The sequence below is a fragment of the Prionailurus bengalensis genome, chromosome E2 (genome assembly GCF_016509475.1).
Source record: "Prionailurus bengalensis isolate Pbe53 chromosome E2, Fcat_Pben_1.1_paternal_pri, whole genome shotgun sequence".
In the NCBI taxonomy this organism is placed as follows: domain Eukaryota; kingdom Metazoa; phylum Chordata; class Mammalia; order Carnivora; family Felidae; genus Prionailurus; species Prionailurus bengalensis.
The window spans coordinates 61,586,711-61,607,079 of record NC_057352.1 but is presented as its reverse complement, the minus strand read 5'-3'; the positions used below and the strand labels follow the sequence as shown (position 1 = coordinate 61,607,079).

At 55.6% G+C, this 20,369-nt stretch overlaps 1 protein-coding gene across 15 annotated transcripts in view; it reads left to right on the top strand.

The window, feature by feature from the left end:
* Positions 1-20,369, top strand: part of ANKRD11 (ankyrin repeat domain 11) — a 179,891-nt gene that overhangs the window by 130,532 nt on the left and 28,990 nt on the right. For 14 of the 15 annotated variants that reach the window (XM_043599914.1, XM_043599904.1, XM_043599908.1 and 11 more), the window contains one exon: positions 16,686-16,830. In XM_043599914.1, coding sequence (XP_043455849.1) covers positions 16,744-16,830 — 87 coding nt within the window. In that variant the 5' untranslated portion in view covers positions 16,686-16,743. Of the gene's footprint in view, positions 1-4,152; positions 4,319-16,685; positions 16,831-20,369 lie in introns of those variants that run through there. The other variant, XM_043599898.1, reaches the window with a different exon arrangement.

Genomic DNA, 20,369 nt, shown 5'->3' with positions numbered 1-20,369 from the left:
ACCCAGGCGCCCCGAGTTTTATTTATTCTTTAAGTGGGCTCTACGCCTGACGTGGAGCTTGAACTCATGACCCTGAGGTTAAGAGCTGCACATTCTACCGACTGAGCAAGCCTGGTGCCTCTCAACCAGAGCTTTTTATTTGGTTTTGTTAAGTGCGGGGGGAGGTGTCCTGGAGCAACCAAGATTTTTGGCCCGTCAGGCCGCCGCTGGAGGTGCACTCCCCACATCCGGGCCGAAGGCACCAGAGCCCCAGCAAAGGCCCCGAGGGCCCGGCCGCACGCAGGCAGCGCTCCCCAAGGAACGCGGTGGGGAGCTGGGCACACCGCACGCCACGGTCCCTGCCCTGTCTCCACCCTGTCCCCACACTGGCCGCAGACGGGAGCGGCGGGGCCGGGGCCTCTGCACCCTGGATGCGGGCCCAAGTTTCGGCCGAGGGAGCCCACATCTCCTGGCTCCGCAGAGGCGAGCTCGGGGGCGTCCTCTTCCGGCCGTGGGAACAAGGAGCGGCCGTGCTTGCTTTCGGCCACCATGCACAGGCCTTCACACGGAGTCGGTTTGGTTCTCTGCTCCCACAGAGCGTCCTTCTGGTCCAGGTCAGAGCAGAGACCCCGGAAGCCAGTGGACGCTGCATGCCTTCCTGTCGTATGTTCCCGAGTCTGGGGAGACCGGCTGTCAGCGACTTCGAGGGGAAAGGAGGTGGCTTCTTTATGGGTTTATTTCTGGAAGGTTCAGTTGTTACTAATTAGGCTTGTTTTGCTCCAAGCATCCACTTGGCGGTCCTTGCAGTTAAAGGAGGGAAGTTATTGTTTAACCTGGCCAATTATCTGATGTAGGAAAGCAGAGACGATAGGGGTTTTTGTAGCCTTTTTTCTGCAGCAGATCTCCTGCTTTGGAAAACTGGAGCATCACAGATACAGAATTTCTGACCCAGCGGGTCCTTTTCAGACTGAGGCTGCGGTCTGGTAGCAAGCGAGTCAGCCCCGGTCAGTGCCCTCCGTTAGCAGGTGGCCGTCCTGGTTCGGGTTTCGTCCTGGGGAACGTCACCGTGTGGCACTGAGGGAAGGCCACAGCACGTGGACAGGGTGAGTGGCTTCTGTGGTGCTCGGCACGGACAGATGGACACGAAGGGCTGCAGGGGAGAGGCGTGTCATTGCAGGGGCTGCAGTGAGGGCGTCACCCGCGTGGTGTGCCCTGGCAGCCAGACGGGCCTCGGCGTCCTGTGGTGACACCGTTGCGCCATGAGGTCACTCCGATGGCTGCGTTCAGCGTGTGCCGCCTGAGCTTGGGAAGGCAGGACTCCGCGCTCAGCAGGTGCGCCCCGCACGTCCAGTCCCCGGGCAGAGTCTGGCACACGTCCAGGCTCACACCACTGGGCTGAGGTCACAGGGACGATGGCAAGGCCATTCCGTCAGCTCCAAGGATTCGTGTTCACCTGTGTGGCCAGTGTTCTGTTCCTTGTGTCCTGGGTCACCCTCTCCTGACTAAGCCACCCTGCTAGGCGCGCTGTGAGCCAGCTGTCTTCCTGAGACCCTCTGTGACGGAGAAGCACATGCCCGCTGCAGTCCCCAGGCCTGCACATGGGGCAGCGCGGTCAGTACGTGCAGAGCAGATGAGCGACTGAGGGCACAGGTGGTCACGTGGGAAGGGACGCTCAGGGACAGGCAGCCACAGGTGCCAGCACGAGCCCAGTAGGCTGATGTTCACCATCGTTTTGTTTTTTTATTAAAAAAAGATTTTTTAAAAAAATGTTTATTCATCTTTGAGAGAGAGAGAGACAGAGCATGAGCAGGAGAGGGGCAGAGAGAGAGGGAGACACAGAATCCAAAGCAGGTTCCAGGCTCCCAGCTGTCAGCACAGAGCCTGACGCGGGGCTTGAACCCAGAGACTGTGAGATCATGACCTGAGCCAAAGTCAGGGGAGGGGCAGAGAGAGAGGGAGACACAGAATCTGAAGCAGGCTCCAGGCTCCGAGCCATCAGCCCAGAGCCTGACGCGGGGCTTGAACTCGCAAACAGCGAGATCATGACTTGAGCCGAAGTCAGACACTCAACCAACTGAGCCACCCAGGCGCCCCCTTCTTGTTTTTTAAAATGGTATTGGCAAGGGTGGGCACCGGGCACCCCGCATGCTCCTGGTGAGGACGTGCTCGCGGCAGCCTTTCTGAAGACCACTTGGCACGGTCGTGTGGACGACTGCCTGCCCGTCTCTGCCGCGGTCTGGTGTAGGAATGTGGGCTTGAAAATGGGGGGGGGGGTGACGTGGATGGGATGGCACGTCAGGGGGCACGGGGCTGTGAGACCCGACGCTGCTCGGAGTCCCAGGGTTCCCAGAGTGCCCACTGCTCACAGCTGCCAGTGTCTGTCTGCACCCCCAGCTGAGGCTGAGGGAGGAGACACGCGTTACCTCTGTTGTTGGGGTTGCCTGGGACGGGCTGTCTCGTGCAGCAGAATCTGAGAATCCTGGGGGCTCCCGGCTGGCTCAGTCAGTGAAGCGTCCGACTCTTGATCTTGGGATCACGAGTCTGCGGCCCCCCCCCCCCCCGCCCCGGCTGTAGAGATGACTTAAAATCTGTAAGAGAAGGAAGAATTGGCGGACGAACACTGGGTGATACTTAGTTGCGTGTCCTCCTGGTGACGCCTCACGTGAGCAGACAGCATCTTCACCCCCAGAGGCCACTGTGTTCGCACTCAGTTCCCACAGGACGAGTCCCTTTCTCTCTCGAGTCCCTTTTTCTCTCTCGAGTCCCTTTTTCTCTCTCGAGGTTTCCGTGAAAACTGCCGGCCGTGTAGGCAGAGTCCTGGGGGCTGTGTGGCCGTGCCGAGAGCCGTGCGGAGTGGCTGGAGGCCGAGACTGCGTGCCTCCCAGAGGGACCTGCTTCAGCGGCTGGCTTCCCTCCCCGTTCTCCGAGGGTCCCCTCGTCTCGGGAGTGTTCCAGGTCCCACCAGCGTTACAGAGGCGGGGGCTGGCGTCTTCCACACGGGGGCCCGGAGGGGCGTGTGCTGCGTGCTGTTCTGTGTGGTTATCGCGTTGGGTTTCCTGTGCTGTGAGCCATCACGTAATTTAGCAATTCTGATAAAGATCTGCCTGAGAGTGTCATCGGGCAGGTGGAAGCCGGAAGCCCCCCCCCTCCCCCCCCCACGGCTGTGTTCACAGCAGTGCAGGAGCACGGCAGCTCCTCTCTGGAGGGAGGCCCGGGGAGACTCGGGAACGCCCTTTGGTGAGATGAGAAATCAGACGTGTCACAACAGGGGACTTGGGCCTGCAGAGGGGCCCGTGTGCGAGGGGACTTCCAGGCGGGCTGCGAGCCAAGGCCATGTCACTGCTGCTCTGCCTCTGGGAGGTGGTGTGGCGGGAGGGGGCGGGGGGAGGACTGGAGGCAGGGCCCCGAGGGGGAGCCCGAGTCGTTGGAGCCCGGGGCCGGCAGAGGCTTAGAGGCTCCCTGTGCCAACAGCGGTGCTGGAGATGGTGCCTGTCCTCTGTGTGCCTGTGTGACCCCCCCCAAGTGAGGACGGTTGTCCCCTCCCCGCATAATTTCCGTACTGACTTGCAGCCTCCAGGAACCTCATCCACGGTGTGCTAAGCATCTTGGCACTCCCATGGTCCATCTGTTCTCTATTGGGGGACATCTGGGCTGTTCGCAGGGTTTGTACACGTCAGTGTGCACTGACAGTCGGATGTGGCTTTGGTGGCCTCTGCACCCACGTCGCTTGGGGTGTGCGTCTAGACGGGTGCCTGGGTCACATCCACCTGCCGTGGACTGTGGGCCGAGCCTGCGCCCACACTCCTGGTTCCCGGGCCAGGTCCCAGCCAGCCCGCCCGGCCACCTCTCTGAGGACCCCACGGCCTGCTTAGCGCCTGGCCCGGCTGGTGTCTTGCCATCACCCTGCACCCGTCGTGGCTTCTCTGCCAGCCTGTGGTCGGAAGAGCCAGGACCTCACTGTCGGGGGCAGCGTGGCAGTGACAAGGGAGGAGTGAGGCATTGGAGAGGGATGGAGGTGCGCACCCCGGCTCTGGGGACAGCATTAGCAGCACACCCGGGCCTCCTCCGTCCCCAGCCTGAGAGGCAGCTCGTTGAGGAGCGTTGAGTGAGCGCTGGGCCAGTCAGACGTGGTCCTAGGCTCTTAATAGGAGGTTTTATTTCTTTATTTTATACGTTGAGAAATTTAGACGTATCTGACCACAGACCCAGGGTTCTTAACCAGCTGGGCCAGTGTTTCTGAAATGTCCTGACAGCTTCCTGTTGTGAGAAAAACAGCGTGCGTCCCTGCCCTCCACACACCCCAGGCACGTGTTTACAGAGTAACGTCCTTCATGAGATGGTATGTGTGTGTGATAACCCCTGATATTCACACTTCTGTGTCATGTCGTTTTCCGAAGAATGTTCTGGAAACACCCTGGTAGGTGACTTCCATCTGCACACGGCTGCAAAGCCACCGTGCGGCATTCCAGGCTCTTCTTTGGCAAAATGCGTCTTCTGTCCTTTGTCCGTTTTCCAGTTGGATTGTTTGCTGCTTGCTGCTGTTTGTATTGTGGTTTATTAATAAGCTCTTTGGTGATTCGCACATTGGCGGCTTATCTTTCACCTGGGAACCGAGGCTTTAATATTGTATAGTTTATCATTTTCCTTCTGTGGACGGGCGCTTTTGGGGTCCTGTCTAAAAACATTTTGCCTCAGGGTGCCCGGCTGGCTCGGCTGACTGAGCGTGGGACGCTTGATCTCGAACTTGTAGGTTTGAGCTCCATGTTGGGTGTAGAGATTACTTAAAAAAGTAAAATCTTAAAAAAATAAAAGCAAGAACTTTCTGCGTAGCCCCAGGTCTCAGAGATTTTCTCCTGTGTTTATTTTCCCCTAACAATTTCACAGGTTTTTATAGTTTTTCTTTTTTACACTTACACCTAAGTATTTCATTCTTATTTAGAGCAGTTTTGGGTGGCGCTGTGTTTCTGCATACTCGCTGCTGCTTTGTGGGAAGTACAGCTGACTCTTGAACAGTGTGGGTGTCGTGGACACCAACACCCGCGTGCAACTCCCGACTCCTTCAGAGCTTGACGACTTAGCTGACTGTCCACCTGAAGCCTTACCAGCAACATGACCAGGGGACGAACACATGCTTTGCACGTTACACATATTATCTATTCCTACAATGAAGTAAGGTGGAGAAAGTGTTATTAAGAAAGTCAGAAAGAAGATAAAATGTGTGTATAGCAACGTACTGTATTTACTTGTGAAGAAATCTGTGTTCAAGCCTCAGCTGAGTACAGGATATCTGTGTGTTGATCTGGTGTTCTGCAACTTTGCTGAACTCATTATTTCTAGGGATTTTTGGAGATTCCTTGCAGTTTTCTAGATAGACAATCATGTCATCGTCAAGCAGAACGTTTTATTTCTTCTTTTCCAATTTGTATGTTTTTAATTTCTTTTTCTTGCCTTACTGCACTGGCTCTTACTTCCAGTATGATGTCCAAAAGCAGCGGTGGGTGGGTGGGCGGGTGGGGGACATCCTTGCCTTGTTCCTGATTTTGGGGAGCAAGCATTCCGTTTTTCACACGAATGATGGTAGCTGGGAGCTGTTGTGGGTGCTTGCTTTCACATTGAAGGTCTTTCCCTGTCTCTTCTTGTGCTGAGGGGTTTTCTCAGGAGCACTGAATTGTGTTAGATACTTTTTCTGTAGGGGCGCCTGGGGGGCTCAGTTGGTTAAGTGTCCGACTTTCGATTTCAGCTCAGGTCATGATCTCACGGTTCTTGAGTTCGAGCCCTGCATCAAGCTCTGTGCTGACAGTGTGGAGCCTGCTTGGGATTCTCTCTCTCCGCCCCTCCCCTGCGCTCTCATGCGCTCTCTCTCTCTTTCAAAATAATGATAAACTAAAAAAAAAAAAAAAAAAAACCACCAAAAACACAACTTTTTCTGTATTAGTAGTAATGATTGTATGGTTTTCTGCTTTAGTCTGTTGATTTGGGGGATTTTCACAGTTTGAGCCAGCCTCGCATATTCTGCATCTATTATCAACACAGACACAGCTGTCCCCACCTGACAGGACTGTGGAAGTCACCTCAGAGTCCTAGACCTGCCCCCTTCTGTCCCGCTCGGGCAGAGATAGGCTCCTGGCAGGTGGGCTCCGTGTTCCGGGACCTGCCCTCCCTGCCACGAATCTCCCAGGCCTTGCCTGTGGGATGTCTGGCTTGTCGGGCGATGTGTGCTTGTCGCTGCAGGGCGAGCCCAGCCCCGTCCCGGAGAGCCACCCTCGTGTGCGCCCCCAGCAGAGGTGTGCAAGTGCGCCCCGTCCTCCTCCTCCTCGTTCTCTCCATTTGTGTCTCTTCTCCCTTGGTCACCTCCGTCACTTTCAGTCCGCACAGATCAGCCTCAGGGGGTGTCTCAGACCTCCTCCCCGCTGCCGTTATTGGCTCCGTGGTTGTCGTGCCCACGTCATTCTCCTCTTCCATCATGGTCAGTCTGTGTCTTAGCCCTTCTGGGGAAGACGGTGTTTTGCCTCCTGTTTTCTCAGTCCGTCTCCTCCTCCCACCCTGGAGATGCGTGCACCTGCGGCGTGTCAAGGGTTCGTTTCCGCCCTGCTCTCTGCTCTGCGCTCTGTGCCTTCCACAAGCTGGGAAGCTTTGAGGCGCCACCCCCGGCCCTCCGTGTGACTCCACTGCCCTCCCTGGGGGCCAGGGCCACGGGAAGGAGGTGGCCCTGCAACGAGGTCAGGGCACCCGCCTTCTGTCTAAAGTCCGGCCTGGGTGGCACTCACACCGCGTCTTAAACACAGCCAGCTTTTTAAACTTGTACTTACTGCGAAGTATAGCATGCCACCCAACGTCCACAAAGTAAAAACGCGCAGTTCACTCGCCACAGAAAGCGCACGTGTGGAAACTCCCCCGAGCCCCTCAGCGCAGGGGGACCACGTCCTCAGTTCTGAGTGGTCTTCGTACGTGGGCCTGCGTCGCGTCCCTGAGCCCTGCAGGCTGCTGTTGTGAGACACTTAGGTGAACACACAGTGGGATTCTTCCCAGCATCATCTGTGAGACTCGTTCGGGTCATTTGTACGTTGTCGCTGCTGTGTCATGTTCCGCGCCAGCGTGGCCTCTGATGCCCGTGACTGTGGCGCGTGTCCACTTGCGTCGTGTGTGTCCAGGCTCACTGCAGTCACGTGGTTCACGCGCCCACCAGAAGGCAACCGTTCGTTTCCTTTGCTTTACGTCTTCACTGCCACTCGATGCCGTATTCTGATTGTTGTTCAGAATTTCTGGATTGCCGAAGCAGCTGATCAGTTTCTCATCTACTTCCCAGGCTTTTGGATTTCCTCTTTGTGAAGTGTCTTAAGTCTCGTGTCCATTTTTTACAAATTAATTTACTTTTAGAGAGACCATGCAGTCGGGGCAGGAAGGGAGAGAGAGAGAAAGAGAGAGAATGAGAATCCCAAGCAGGCCCCGCCCTGTCAGTGCAGAGCCCAAGGTGGGGCTCGATCCCATGAACCGTGAGATCGTGACCTGAGTCGAAATCAGGAATCAGACACTTAATCGACCGAGCCACCCAGGTGCCCCTCGTGTCCATTTTCGTCCTGAATGGTTTGCATTTTTGTTAGTGATTTGTAGGAGTTTTTAAAGTGTCAGAATTTTCAGACCTTACCTTCATGGTTGATGCTTCTGGTTTTAAGATCTTTCTTTTCCTGGAAGCAGCTGTGATGGGATTCTTCTGTGCCTCTGCCCGGCAGCTTCCTGGCTGTGCCTTTGACACTTGGACCTATTGCCTGTCTAGAAGTGGATCTCTGTGCATGGTGTAAGTTGGGAATCGTCACATTTTTCTGTGCAGATGTCCTGCTGTCCCTTGCCACTGGTGGACAAAGCTGACTTTCACTCCTGTCCTGCCTTCTGGTGCCTCCGTGGTCATAAGTCCGTGTCTGCTGAGGGGACAGAGCTCTGCATTGTTGGCCAACACTTTTGTCCACACGATGCTACTTTGACACTGTCTCTCCAGCTTTTTGGCTTTGACTTTATTTTTGTTTATTAATATGTATTTATGTAATCTGAGGTTCTTTCCTTTTGTTTTTAAAGACATTTTGCAGGAGTTCTGTCTTTCTTTTTTTAGAGACCTTTTCCACTTACTTTCTTAGGACAGTTTGGGCTTCTGCTCAGTAGTTGTTCTGTGGCTGCATGTCAGTCCCTCGTGGTTTGGGTTTCCCTCCTGGGGCAGGTCTGTTGTCTGCAGAGCGTCCTCTGCTCTTGAGATTCTGCAGAGGCTCTCAGACTTGCTGGGCCGTTGCCTTACAACACTTAGGATTAGTGAGGACCCGCACAGCTTTGTCATGTGGGTTATAGCTCTCAAATTGTATTAACGTGTTGTGTTTAAAAGTATAACTGAGGGGCGCCTGGGGGGGGCTCCGTCGGTAAAGCTTCCAACTTCGGCTCGGTCACGATCTCGCGGTTCGTGGGTTCCAGCCCCGCGTCGGGCTCTGTGCTGACGGCTCGGAGCCTTGAGCCTGCTTCAGATTCTGCGTCTCCCCCTCTCTCTCTGTCCCTCCCCTGCTTGTGTTCTGTGTCTCTGTCTCTCTCTCAAAAATAAACATTAAGAAAAAAACAAAAATCGAAAGAAAGCATCACTGAGGAAAATTTAAAATTGTTAACTCACTTAAAAATAATAAAGTAGTACATACAAATTTTCCCTGAAAAGTAACTGTTGTACAAACAAAATCAACAAAAATTTGGTGAAGATAGTGGCATTTGTTTTCTCTACCTGCTATTTTTTTTAAGTGTGAAAATAATCCACCCTCTCACAGACAGGCCATATGAGAAGGGACGATCTGGGGACCTTGTCACAGGATCTGGAAAGCCTCCTGGTTGGTGTTGGCACTGCTGAATGATGGCTGCGTTCTGTGTTAGTGGGTCTTCCCTCGTGGGATTCTGTAATATCCCATATTGATTATTTGGAAAATGTTGATTCATTCAGCTATGCGGATCTCCCTAATGTTGACGTGTCTCCATACACATTGTTTAACGAGTAACCTTAAAATTTTTTTCTTGGGTTTTTTTAAATGTTTGTTTATTTTTGAGAGAGAGAGACTGAGCCAAGCAGGGGAGGGGCAGAGAGAGAGAGGGAGACGCAGAATCCGAAGCAGGCTCCAGGCTCCGAGCCATCAGCGCAGAGCCCGACGCGGGGCTGGAACCCACGAACCGCGAGATCGTGACCTGAGCCGAAGTCGGACGCTTCACCGACGGGGCCCCCCAAGCGCCCCTAAAAAGTAACCTTTTAGTCACCACCAATCTCGTTAAAATGTCTTTAAACACTGGGATTGGGCTCGTGGACGTGAATACCAGTTTTCCTAAGCTCAGGTTTCGCTTGGAAACTCAAATCAGCTACTGTTCATTCTCCTTGAAGTGGTAACTCCAGGTGGTTGATTTTTGAGAAGATAACTGCCAGATACCCAGTTCTTGATAATAATACACATTATCTTTTTCGTTTGTCTGAGAGTCTTTCTGGCGAAGCCTGTGTCCCATGAAATGGCAGGCAAGGCCCCGGATGGGCGGCCCCACCCAGAGGCTCTGCCGGGCCGCACCCCAGGCCCGCTGGCGTCTTGTCACTAAGGTTGTCGATTGTGGTTTCGTTCTCAAGGACAGTTGTGGCTGTTGTACTGCGGTTGTGTGAGGACCTCGCCTCCTCCTGGGGCGCGGCAGCACCCGATCCCCGCCAGCTCCAAGGGAAAGGCAGTGTTGGCCTCACAGCCTCCCTCAGGGGCTGCAGACAGCACGGCCACCGCACCGGACGCCTTGGGGGGGGTGGGGGGGGGCAGGACCGCATCCTGGGCGCGGCCACGGTCCCATAAAACTTGATTTATGGACGTGGACATGCTAATTACATGCGATTTTCATCTGTCACAAATTTGAATTTGTCTCCGAAGGTTTAAAATATGAAACTCGGGGCACCTGAGTCCGTCAGTGGAGCGTGTCACTCTTGATCTTGAGGTTGTGAGTTCGAGCCCCAAATTGGGTGAGGAGATTACTTCAAAATAAAATCTTAAAAAAAAAAAAAAATGATAGGGCCCCTGGGTGGCTCAGTCGATTGGGCGTCTGACTTCAGATCGGATCATGATCGCATGATTTGTGGGTTTGAGCCCCGCGTTGGGCTCTGTGCTGACAGCTCAGCTGGAACCTGCTTCAGATTCTGTGTCTCCCTCTCTCTGCCCCTACCCTGCTCACACTCTGTCTCCGTCTTTCTCTCTCAAAAAAAAATAAACGTTAAAAATTTTTTTTAATTAAAAAAAAAAATATGAGACCCATTCTGTTGTTGTTGTTGTTGTTGTTGTTGTTGTTGTTGTTTATTTATTTTGGGAGAGAGAATGCATCCTGTCAGCACAGAGCCCAACACAGGGCTCGATCTCATGACCACAAGACCATGACATGAGCCGAGATCAAGAGTCAGGTGGACGTGCAACTGACTCAGCCCCCCAGCCACCCCTGAAACCCATTGTTAGCTCTCAGGTTTTACCTGAGCAGGGAGAGGGCTGGCTTTGGCCTAGGGCTGTGGCTTGTGACCCGTGTGACCTCCTGCTCCCTTCTCAGAAAGGTAGAGGGGCGGTTAGCTTGGCTGTTCTGTATGCTCGAAGCTGGCTTCACTGTGCTCCTACCCTGAATTGGGTGTTTGAGTCTCTGGACTGTGGCTCCATTGCTGCCAGGCACAGTTCTGACCTAGCCTGTCCCTGACCGCTCCTTTGCCGGCGGCCTTGGCTCTGCCCCCGAGCCCCCGTCCCCGTGGGCGCGCTTCTGGGGACTTGGCGAAGTCCAGTCCAGTCCAGTCGGTGCGGGCAGCCCTCGGTCACACGCCTCCCGTTTGAAGAGCCCTGTCCTAGGCCGTTTGTTCTCCTTCCTACTTCTTGGCGCTGTCTTTGCCTTTGTGTGGCAGTGGGCTTTTTGTATTGGTTCTCCAGAACTCAGCCTTCGGATCCCTTTTGGGTCTTTCATTCTCTCTCCTCGGACTTCCCTCTTCTCCTAAAGCCAGGATCGCCCGGAGGCCATCTGCCGCTCTGCGGTGCGTCTCCGAGCGGAGCTCTCCGAACCCCCTCCCGTGGGTGAGCGCGCGCGCCTTGGGCACCTGCCCTGGCTGCGTCGCTCCTTCCCGAGGTCGCTCAGGTAGGTGCCGGCCGGCCTGCCCTGGCTGCCGCGCGTGTCGCCTGTGTCTGTGCCGCTGCCCTTGCCCCACAGGCCTTGTGCCAACTTTCATGGGCTGTGGCCTGTCCCCTCACGTTCCGGCCCCAGTCCACACAAAGCCGGTAAACATGTCTTCCGGTTTCCTTCAGTTGCTAGCTGTCAGCTTGTCCCTTGGAAAGAGGAGATCGGGGTAAATGCTTGGATTTTTGCTAAACTGCAGGCATAGCCGCTGTGTCTGCTACGTCCCCCGTGTCAGGCCCAGGCTCGGCGGGAGCCTCTGTCACGTGTGTCGTGTCTCCTGTCCACGTTGGCAGATTGTGGTAGATCCTGCTCTGAGAAGGGGCGGCAGAGCGCATGGAGGTGTCTACTGAGACGGCCCCGTGTGTGCGTGTTGAATGGTGGGCGCACCTTGGGGAAGGCATACGCCTCGTCGCCGCCCTTGTGTACGGGGCTCTTGTCATGTCTTCCCTGCCACCTCTCTTGAACGGACTGTGTCTCCAAGCCCACAGTGCAGGGTCCCGGGGCAAGCAGCAAAGAGACCCTGCCGGTGGGACAGCAGGTGGAGCCGCCGTGGGCCGTGGGCCACGAGTGCGACATGGACAGGTGCAGGGACAAATGGCCTCTGCCAGCCTGCGTGTGCCCCTGGGTAGGGAGCTGGCTGCGGATGTTCTGTTTGAGCTCCGACACACGGCCGCGAGATCAGTGGCAAATTCCTGGAGCCAGCGGTGTGGGCACGGTGCTTTTGTTTCGGAGAACGGGCCGGGGTCTCTCAGAAGACTCGCCCAGCTCCAGAAGCTCTTGAGTGCTTTCCTGAGTGGTCTCTGTGCCCCCCAACTGCCTGCGAAGCCAGAGCAGCTAGCTGCTTTTCAGTTGGGGGTGTGGGAAATGCCTGCATCCGGCAGCTCATCCCATGCAGGGAGCCGTGCTCCCTTCACCCCACATTCCCGCTGCTCTGCACACGTTTCCCGATGTACTGCTGCTCGGGTGCCAAGTGTCCAGTCCGTGTGTGTCCCAGAGTGCTGTGGGATGCGTGGTTCTGAGGAGGACCAGGCATCTTCGGACACTGGCACTTACGGCGTGTCTGAGTAGGGATGGCCAGATTGCCTCCGGGGTCTGAGACTTGACGGCCATCCATTGGGTTATGTGGTTAGAAAGCCCCAGAGCCCAGGTTCAGGTAGCCTTGTAACTTGTTAGAAGGGAGGGCCCCCCCCACCGCCCCAGCCACAAATATTGCCCCCACTGTGATGGCTGTGTGGGGACGGGGGTCCCAGCCTCTTCTTGGGTTGAGCAGTGAATGCCCAGCAGTGAGCAGGGAGGCCTGTGGCATTGTGGCGGCCTCTACCCTCAGAGAGGATCCGTGGAAGAAGCGGCAAGCTGAGCTTCTGACGTGTGGCACTGCCTGGCTTAGGAGAGGTCGTGGTGCTGGTGAGACGTGCTGTGGTCTCACCGTGTCTGCATCCTTCCCTTTGAAGCCAAGGGAGAGGCGGACTGGTCACGGGGCTGTGGGATGGCACGGAGACCAGACAGCCTACGGGAGGGTTGGGATGACCAGGTAGATGGAAGAAGACTGCGTTTGAGACGATCTCAGCTAGCTTGTCATTGAAACACCAGGGAGGACTCGGGTCCCCTTGGCTCTCCAGGTTCCAGGCGGGTCCCGTGAGGCACAAGACAGGACGGTTGACCCAGTGCATCCAGCTCTCCCAGAAAATAAGCTGGAATGCGTCGGTGGCAAATCTGAGCCTTGGAGCTGACAACCCTTGTGAACCCGTGACGCCCCTTAAAGAAATGAGTCTAGTGTGCTGGGCTCCCAGGCCCTGAGGAAACTGGCCATCATGCTGGTCCTCACGCTTCTGACGAGTTCTGAATATTGAGGTGGTTGTAACCACGGCGGTGAGGTGGCCGAGGTGGTCTTGGCTGTCATCGTGCACAACGTCTTATGGAAAAGAAGACAGAGTATCGGGGATGACACTGCTAACCAGCCAGGTGCGGGGGGAGGGGGGGTTCCCAGATGTGGGGTGGTGCCCTGAGAACAGCGGCCTTCAGGACAAAGGCCCACTGCTGGGCACAGGACACTGCACTTGGCCAGGGGCTGGCACGAAATGTCCCTTGGGCCGTCGTGATGGGGTTTGGGCCCACAGTCACTCTGCGACAGATTGCATGGAATTAGCTGGATGCTCGCAAAATGAGATGTGAAAATTAGTAAAGGGAAATTTTATTTACAACGGAGTTGGGAGGCAAGCTGGGGGAGCTCTCGTGCCCAGCACTGGTTGTCACTTACAGACCCAACTTGCAGGCCGATTCCACTTTACTGTTTTACTACCCACCGGGAGGTCGGGAGGTTTCCTCCTCCCCCAGTAACAGTCCAGCCAATGAGGGACTGTCACAACTCACAGGTCAGCCAATGGAAGAGTGTCACAGGTCAACCAATGGAGACAGTCACAGCCCAGCCAATGGGAGACGGCCACAGCCCAGCCAGTGAGAAGCCGCTATACCTCCAGCTCCCAGTTTACTCCAGTGGACTCTTAGTGTACAACAGCCCCACCCTCCCTCCCGCCTTCTGCTATAAAAGAGCCTCCCTGCTTCGTTCCCTCGAATTGCCTGTGGTTTTGCCCTGGCCTGTTAGTCCTGGTGGCCATTCTCTGTTATTCCAGAAGAAAGCCATTTTTGCTAATAAGATAACTAGATGTTTCATTTAAAAGGTTTGTAGAAAATACCGGCAAGTGCCTCCTGGGAACGAGGACAGCTGCCTGTGGCAGAGGAGGCTGGGTCAGAGGAATTGGACCCAGTGACGTGCACCCAGGGCCTCGGTGTTCTCGTGTTCGTACTGGCTGCGCGAACCCTGACAGGCAGCCTTGGCGTGGTACTTAATAGCTTGCACGGTACTTGCGAGCCGCCGCGGGTGCGCCTTTGAGGGCCTCCGTGGAAGGCCTTCAGGTGACACTGGCTCAGCCTGTACTTCAGACACCATCTCTGTCCAGTCCCGGGAAGAGCTCTTTCCCAGCGATGCTGGGCATCTGCCTCAGAACTGGCCCAGCTAGAACAGCACCCCAGGGCTCTCAGGACGCACAAGGACCCGAGAGCCTGGATGCGCCTGCTTACAACAAACTTCACTCCTTCCTCTTGCCTTGCGGCTTCTGGGGCTGTTTGGAAAGATAATTAGGCTTTGTGGGTTGGGGCAGCTGTCGTGGAACTGTACTGTGTTCCCTCCCTGCTGCTCCATGGCTGTCATGCTGTCCTTCCCAGGGAGGGCGAGTGGGAGGAGGGGAGGCAGGCCTTTCCGGGCAGGGGTCTCAAAACTCTGCTTTGAATAGGGACTGCTGAGCCAAGCCAGTGCGGGGACACAGAGTGAAGTCACTCGTTTAAAGAATGAAGTGGCCACCTGTGCCCATCTCCTGGTGTAGACAGTGTGGAGTGGCCTGAGAGACCAGGGTTCAGACATCGTGGGGTCTGTGCTGTGGCCACTTGCTGGCCTGGGTGTTTCCCACGTGATCTCCATGGACTCGTGTTTCACACCCAAGAGCAGGAGGGTTGGACACCCTGTGACGACTGTGCTCGATTTCGCATCATGAGAGCAGGCAGGCAGGAACTTATAAAAATGCATATTCTGTGTAATCTTTAAATTTCTACTGAAACATTGCCGATGAGTCCCAGCGGCAGCCTCGGCGTCTGGCTCTGAGAGGTTACTCCTCATCTAGGCCGAGATGCTCTGGTTTTGTAGTGGAAAATTGGAGAGGAATGTCGAATTCACAGCTTCAAGCAGAGGAGAGGGCAAGTGCCGTTTTCGGCCCCAACCACTGGAGCGTGTGGACGGAAGGAAGCCCCCTTTCAGCCTGCTTTGCCTGTTGGGGGAGCAAGTGTCAGGAAATGAATCGAGGTGGTCAGCCTTGCCCCTCTGCCCCAAATCAATTTAGATGTCTTCTTAGGTCAGTTACATACCAAGAGGATACTCTGTGAGATTTGATCAGTCAAGTGGGGAACCAGAAGACATGGTGAATGGCAGGTTAGTTTCCAGCACACGGGGAGCAGGAGGAACCAGGGAGTGGAGCTGCTGGTCACAGACGGCACTTCGGAAGCCACACTTCTTGCCTGGCCAAGGCCATTAATTGCAGGCGAGCTAGTTACAAAAAATACTCATCCAAGATGGCAAAGCGCAGAGGTGTGTCACTGAGAAAAAAAGACGAGATTAAACGCTGCACGTGGTTTGTTTGTTGAAAAGGTTTTTTAAGAGCGCCTGGGTGGCTCAGGTCATGACCTCACAGTTTCGTGGGTCCAACACCCCCCGCCTCCCATGGGGCCCTGCGCTGGCAGTCCACAGTCTGCTTGGGACTCTCTCTCTACCCCTCCCCTGCTCACGCTGTCTCTGTCTCTCTCAAAATAAATAAACTTAAAAAAATAACAAAATGTTTTCTAACTCTGATGATGAAAATGTAAAAAGTATAAAGAGGAAGACAGCGTGTATGCAGGGAGCAGACAGAAGGTCCAGAAGGGATGGAAGGGGCCCTGGTACGGTCAGGTCACACAGCCACGGGCAGACACTGAAAGGAAGTTGATTGTACTCTCAGGTCCCAGAGGGAGCCCGCACAAGGCCACCAGGGAACAGGATGGCCAGGAGGCGTTCGATAGGAGCCAGGACGAGGTCTTTGCCAGAGCCTTTGCTGGGGTTTCTGCAGGGAAAGCAGGCAGACACGGTGGACAGCTTAGGACTGGCTAATCTGAATCCGGCCGTGGGCTGTGCACTGGTCTCCAGTTGCCTGGTGGCTGGCCTGCATGTGCTTGATACGGGGGGTGGCTGGTAGGTTTGTGTAGGAGAGGTTTGCTGTCTCTAAGAAAAGGCCAGCTGGGGGGGGGGGGCGGGCAGTGTCTCCCCAGGTAGCAAGGTTGTGTTGTGTTTTTGAACAGGTCAGAACGTCAAAATACAGAAAATAAAAAGTATGATAAACAACACCGTGTGTGTCCTGGGAAGTGCAGGGGCTGGGCCTCAGGCCCTTGGGCAGGGTCTGGCTCGCTGGGCACAGATCTGGGCATCAAAGCCTTCTGGACATCTGGGGAACCATGAGAACCCCCTCAGAGGCATCACATGGCTGCTTTCTGCTCATTTTATTTGGGAGAATTTGGAGAATTGAGGTCCCTGTGGTGCTTTCTGGAAAGCAAAAGGATTCTTGCTTGTCCCAACCTTCTGTCTGGGGCTGTGCGGGAAGGGGGCTGCGTGGGAAGGGGGCTGCGCGGGAAGGGGGCTGCTCTCCTAGAGGGTGAGTAGGGTCGAGGCCATGGCTTAGAGGGTGCACCTGGGATGTGATATTGCCCGGGGGGGGGGGGGGCAGGTGAAGGGCCCCCAGAAGAACAGGGCCAACCTCTGCATCATGGAGTATACCTCCACTCCCTGGGCAGTCAGTCCTGAGGTCCCCTTCTGGGCACCTGTCCCCGCGTGGAGCACAGCCCATCAGAGCAGCACGTGACATTCAGTCCGTTCTGGGGCACGCACTTGAGATTGGCTGGGCCTTGTCTGCATTGACCCTGATTGACCCTCTGTGTTCTGTCTTTTGGAGCAGACGGTTGATGACGAAGCGATGGCGGTATAAATGAAGATCGGGTGAGGGGAGAAGAACGATGCCCAAGGGCGGGTGTTCTAGAACACCACAGCACGAAGACTTTTCCCTCAGCAACGACATGGTGGAGAAACAAACGGGGAAAAAGGTAACGCCTGAGCTGCCGTCCTCCTTGCTGGCTCCCCGGTGCTGGACACTCGCCTGCTCTGGCTGTCCGTCTGCCCCTGTTCCCTCTGCGGCCGTGGTGAGACAGAGACCATCCTCTCTTGCCAAAGAGGACCTTGATCTTGAGGATGATGCTCACAACTCGGGGACCGAAGTTAAGCTTTAAATTTGATGTTTCTGTACACGTAACCGAGACGTGTGTCTCGTAGTGGAGATGATGTCATTTTGGCCTGTTTCTGGCTCTCGGGGCCACAGATGCCTGTCATGGCTTCGTTGAAACCAAGTCTGTCGTTCAGCCATCTTTGCCTTTTCCTGAGCAGAAACTCTGTGGGGTATGTGCTTTGACTTCCAGTTTGGCTCATTCTGCATGTGAATAGGAAAAGGCAGTATAACTCTAAATTCCTTAGAATTTAGAAGAGTGCTGTCAACTCTGGGCTCCAGGTACCCCTGTCCTGCAGCCTGGGGTGCCACTTGTGAGTGTGGACTTGGAGTCGGACGGAAGGAAGCAGGTGCAGGCCCTGCCGGGTGCTCTGTTTGTGACCGCGAGCACGTCTGCAGCAGGGACACCCGTGGCTGTGCTGTTGCAGGTGAGGTAAGGGCCGTGCTGCCTCGCCCGTGGCGCGGCACTGCCCTCGTCGCCACCTTCGGTCTTGACGCGTCCCTGTCTCCCTTGATGCCCGCGTGACAGGCCATCTGCACGGTGGCCTGCGGGACTCTCGTCCCCGGTGCTGGTCTTCTGAGCTGCCTCCCTGCCCCGTCTGTCTCAGCACTTGGGTATGAACGGAGATTCTCTTGTCGGTGCACCTGCCGAGACGTCTCCAGTGGTGCCTGGTTGGGTGGGGTATGTCTTCCACGTGAGGACAGAGTGAGCAGAGCCGTGCGGCCCATTTGGTTTAGGTGCAACGTGGATCGGGTCGTGAACATCGGCTTCGGTGCTCGTCAGGGTGGCCGGGCCTCTGAGGCCCTGGCGTCTGGGCATTGGTGGCTGCACATTCTCTCCCACTTGTCCTGTCCCCCAGCACCCAGTGCAGTAATGGGTGGGAGCCACGGCATGGAGCTGTGGGCAGGCCGAGGCTTGCGCGTGGCCCGAGCTTGCATAGGAGAGGTGTGCGTGCCTGGGAGGCCTGTGGAGGGTCCGGGAGCAGCTCGTGATGGGCGTGCCCGCGAGGAGCTGGAGCCCGTGGGGACAGATGTGCGTGGGGGAGCTTGGTAACTCCCACTCTGGGACACTTTCGCCCCAAGTGGCCAGGTCGTCCTTGGTGGTCATGATCCCCGGGTCTGCGTGTGGATTGCGTGGTCACAGGACAAGGGAGAGGCCCTGCGCAGCCCTACCCCGGCTGGCTCCTCCACGTGGGTGGGCAGCAGGGGCTCCAGACTGCTGTGTCCACCGGCCCGGTTCTCCGTGTGCACGGCCTGCCCAGAAGGACTCGCCAACCAAGGTGGCGCCAGAAAAGGTGTCCAGAGCTCAGCACCTGTCTTGAAGGGACGGCTGTGTGGGCCTTGTGCCCTCCCGGCTGCCTTCTAACACAGGGCTTGCTTCAGGCCGGTGCGAGTCGCTTTCTTGTATGGGAGAACGCTCACTGGGCCATAGGGGCCCGCTGTGGTCCGCAGGGGCAGCCCCTACGCATTTGCCACAGGAGATGTGTGAGTTTGGCTTTGTTATTTTCTGAAGTAAGGTAGCTTTGTACTTTTTTTTGCCCCTGTGCCAGCCAAGATAAACATTTTCTTAGCTCCTGTGGCGATCCCCGTCGTGCTAGCGAGGGAAGCCCAGCAAACTCGAGTGAGCTCCCTGCCGCAGCCCAGCTGCTCAGCAAGCTTCTGAAGCCACGTGTGCCCCGAGAGTCTTGTCAGGGCCGCTGCGCGTCTCAGGGGTGAGCCCCTGACCCTCTCTGGTTATGTGGCACGTGTTTGGTCTTCCTGCACGGCCAGTGAGGTGAGGAGTTGGGACCCAAGGACTGTCAGCGCTTCTGGCGAAATAGAGGTCATGTCTTCTAGTTCACTTTCAAAACCTGGACTGAATCCCCATCCGGATCAGAATATGCAGCACTGTCACCGTCCTGGGAGGTCCCTAACGTGTGTCACCATGGAGGAGTCTCCCCCTGGGGGGGCTTGTAAGAGGGACGAGCTGGTCACTATCACGTCCGACTTAGAGGGCCTTCCTCGTAGCAGCCCCTCCCTGGCTCGCTGTGCGGTTGCCATGGACGAATGTCCAGCCACTTCCGGTCGCGTTCTGCCACCCAGGAGCACTCGGGCCGCTCCCGCGGGGGCGCGGCAGGTGATGGCGTGAGCGCGTGCACGCTGGTAGACCCGGTTTGGCAGTTTGTCAAGGTGATCGTCTCAGTTCTGCGCCCCAGACGCTGGGGAAGTTGAGGCCGGCCCCTGTCCCTGTCACACAGCTGGTTTGGCTCTCCTCTAGCCACCCGAGGGGGAGTGGGGGGGACCTTGCTGGTTCATCTGTGTCCCTCTCTGTGAGGGTACTCTCCTGTCCCTTCAGTCTGTGATTCACGTGGGGCCAATGTTCGCCACCTAAGGTGGGGGCCCAGTGTTCATTTCCTGCCCTGTGGGTGTTCACATGGTCACCGTCACTTATGGGAAAGCGTCCCTCCCCCGCCTTTGTCCTCTGCTCTTCCTTCTGAACCTTTGGCCCTTGGTCCACGACCCCCTCGAGCGGCTGCTAGAATTTTAGTCTGGTTGTCTGCAGTTCAGTCTGCCAGACTTTGTTGTTCTCCAGAATCGTCTTTGCTAATTTTGACCCTTTGCATTTCCATATACGTTCTGGAATAAGCCGGTTGATTTCCAAAGAAAGCCTGCTGGTATTTTGACAGGATCACTTTGAACGCAAAGATGGGTCCGGAGAGAATTGCCACATGAACAGTTTTTGTATTTTCTGACCCACCAACATGGGTGTTCCTCCATTTTTAGAAGTCTTCATTTTCTTCAGAAATGTGTTCCAATTGTGTGAAGGACTTAAACATCTTTTGTTAGATTGTCTTGTGTATTTGATGTCTTTTGATAGTAACCTAAGTGATATTTTAACGTTATTTTCCAACTGTTGCTTGTCCATAAAAACCAGCTACTTTTCTGCATCTAGCAGCTCCTGATTCACCTATTAATTTGAATGGCTTGATTTTCACGCATATACTCATGACACCTTAAGACTAATACGTTGTTTTTGCTGAGGGAAAGTGGCGGGGACAGGATTGAGCCAAATCTGATTCCGGAGGAGATTGTGTCTGGATTCGGCGACTGAGCACAGGGGTCCCGTCTGCTCCCGGGAGCCGCTCCGCGAGGCTTTGTGTGCTGGTGCCTTTCTGACACTGGAACTTTCCGTTCGTGGCTGGGCTGGACTTGGTTTATCCATTTGCCCTCTGAGGGGCGGTTGTGAGGTTTCGTTTCTATTGTTTTGAGCAGGAGTGCTGCTCGTGAGCACAGGGCCTCTGTGTCTTGACGTTGTTTGGATTTCCCGCCGGCAACAGCTCTGCCGCGTTCTTGACAGCGTTTGATGCAGCCAGCCTCTCATTT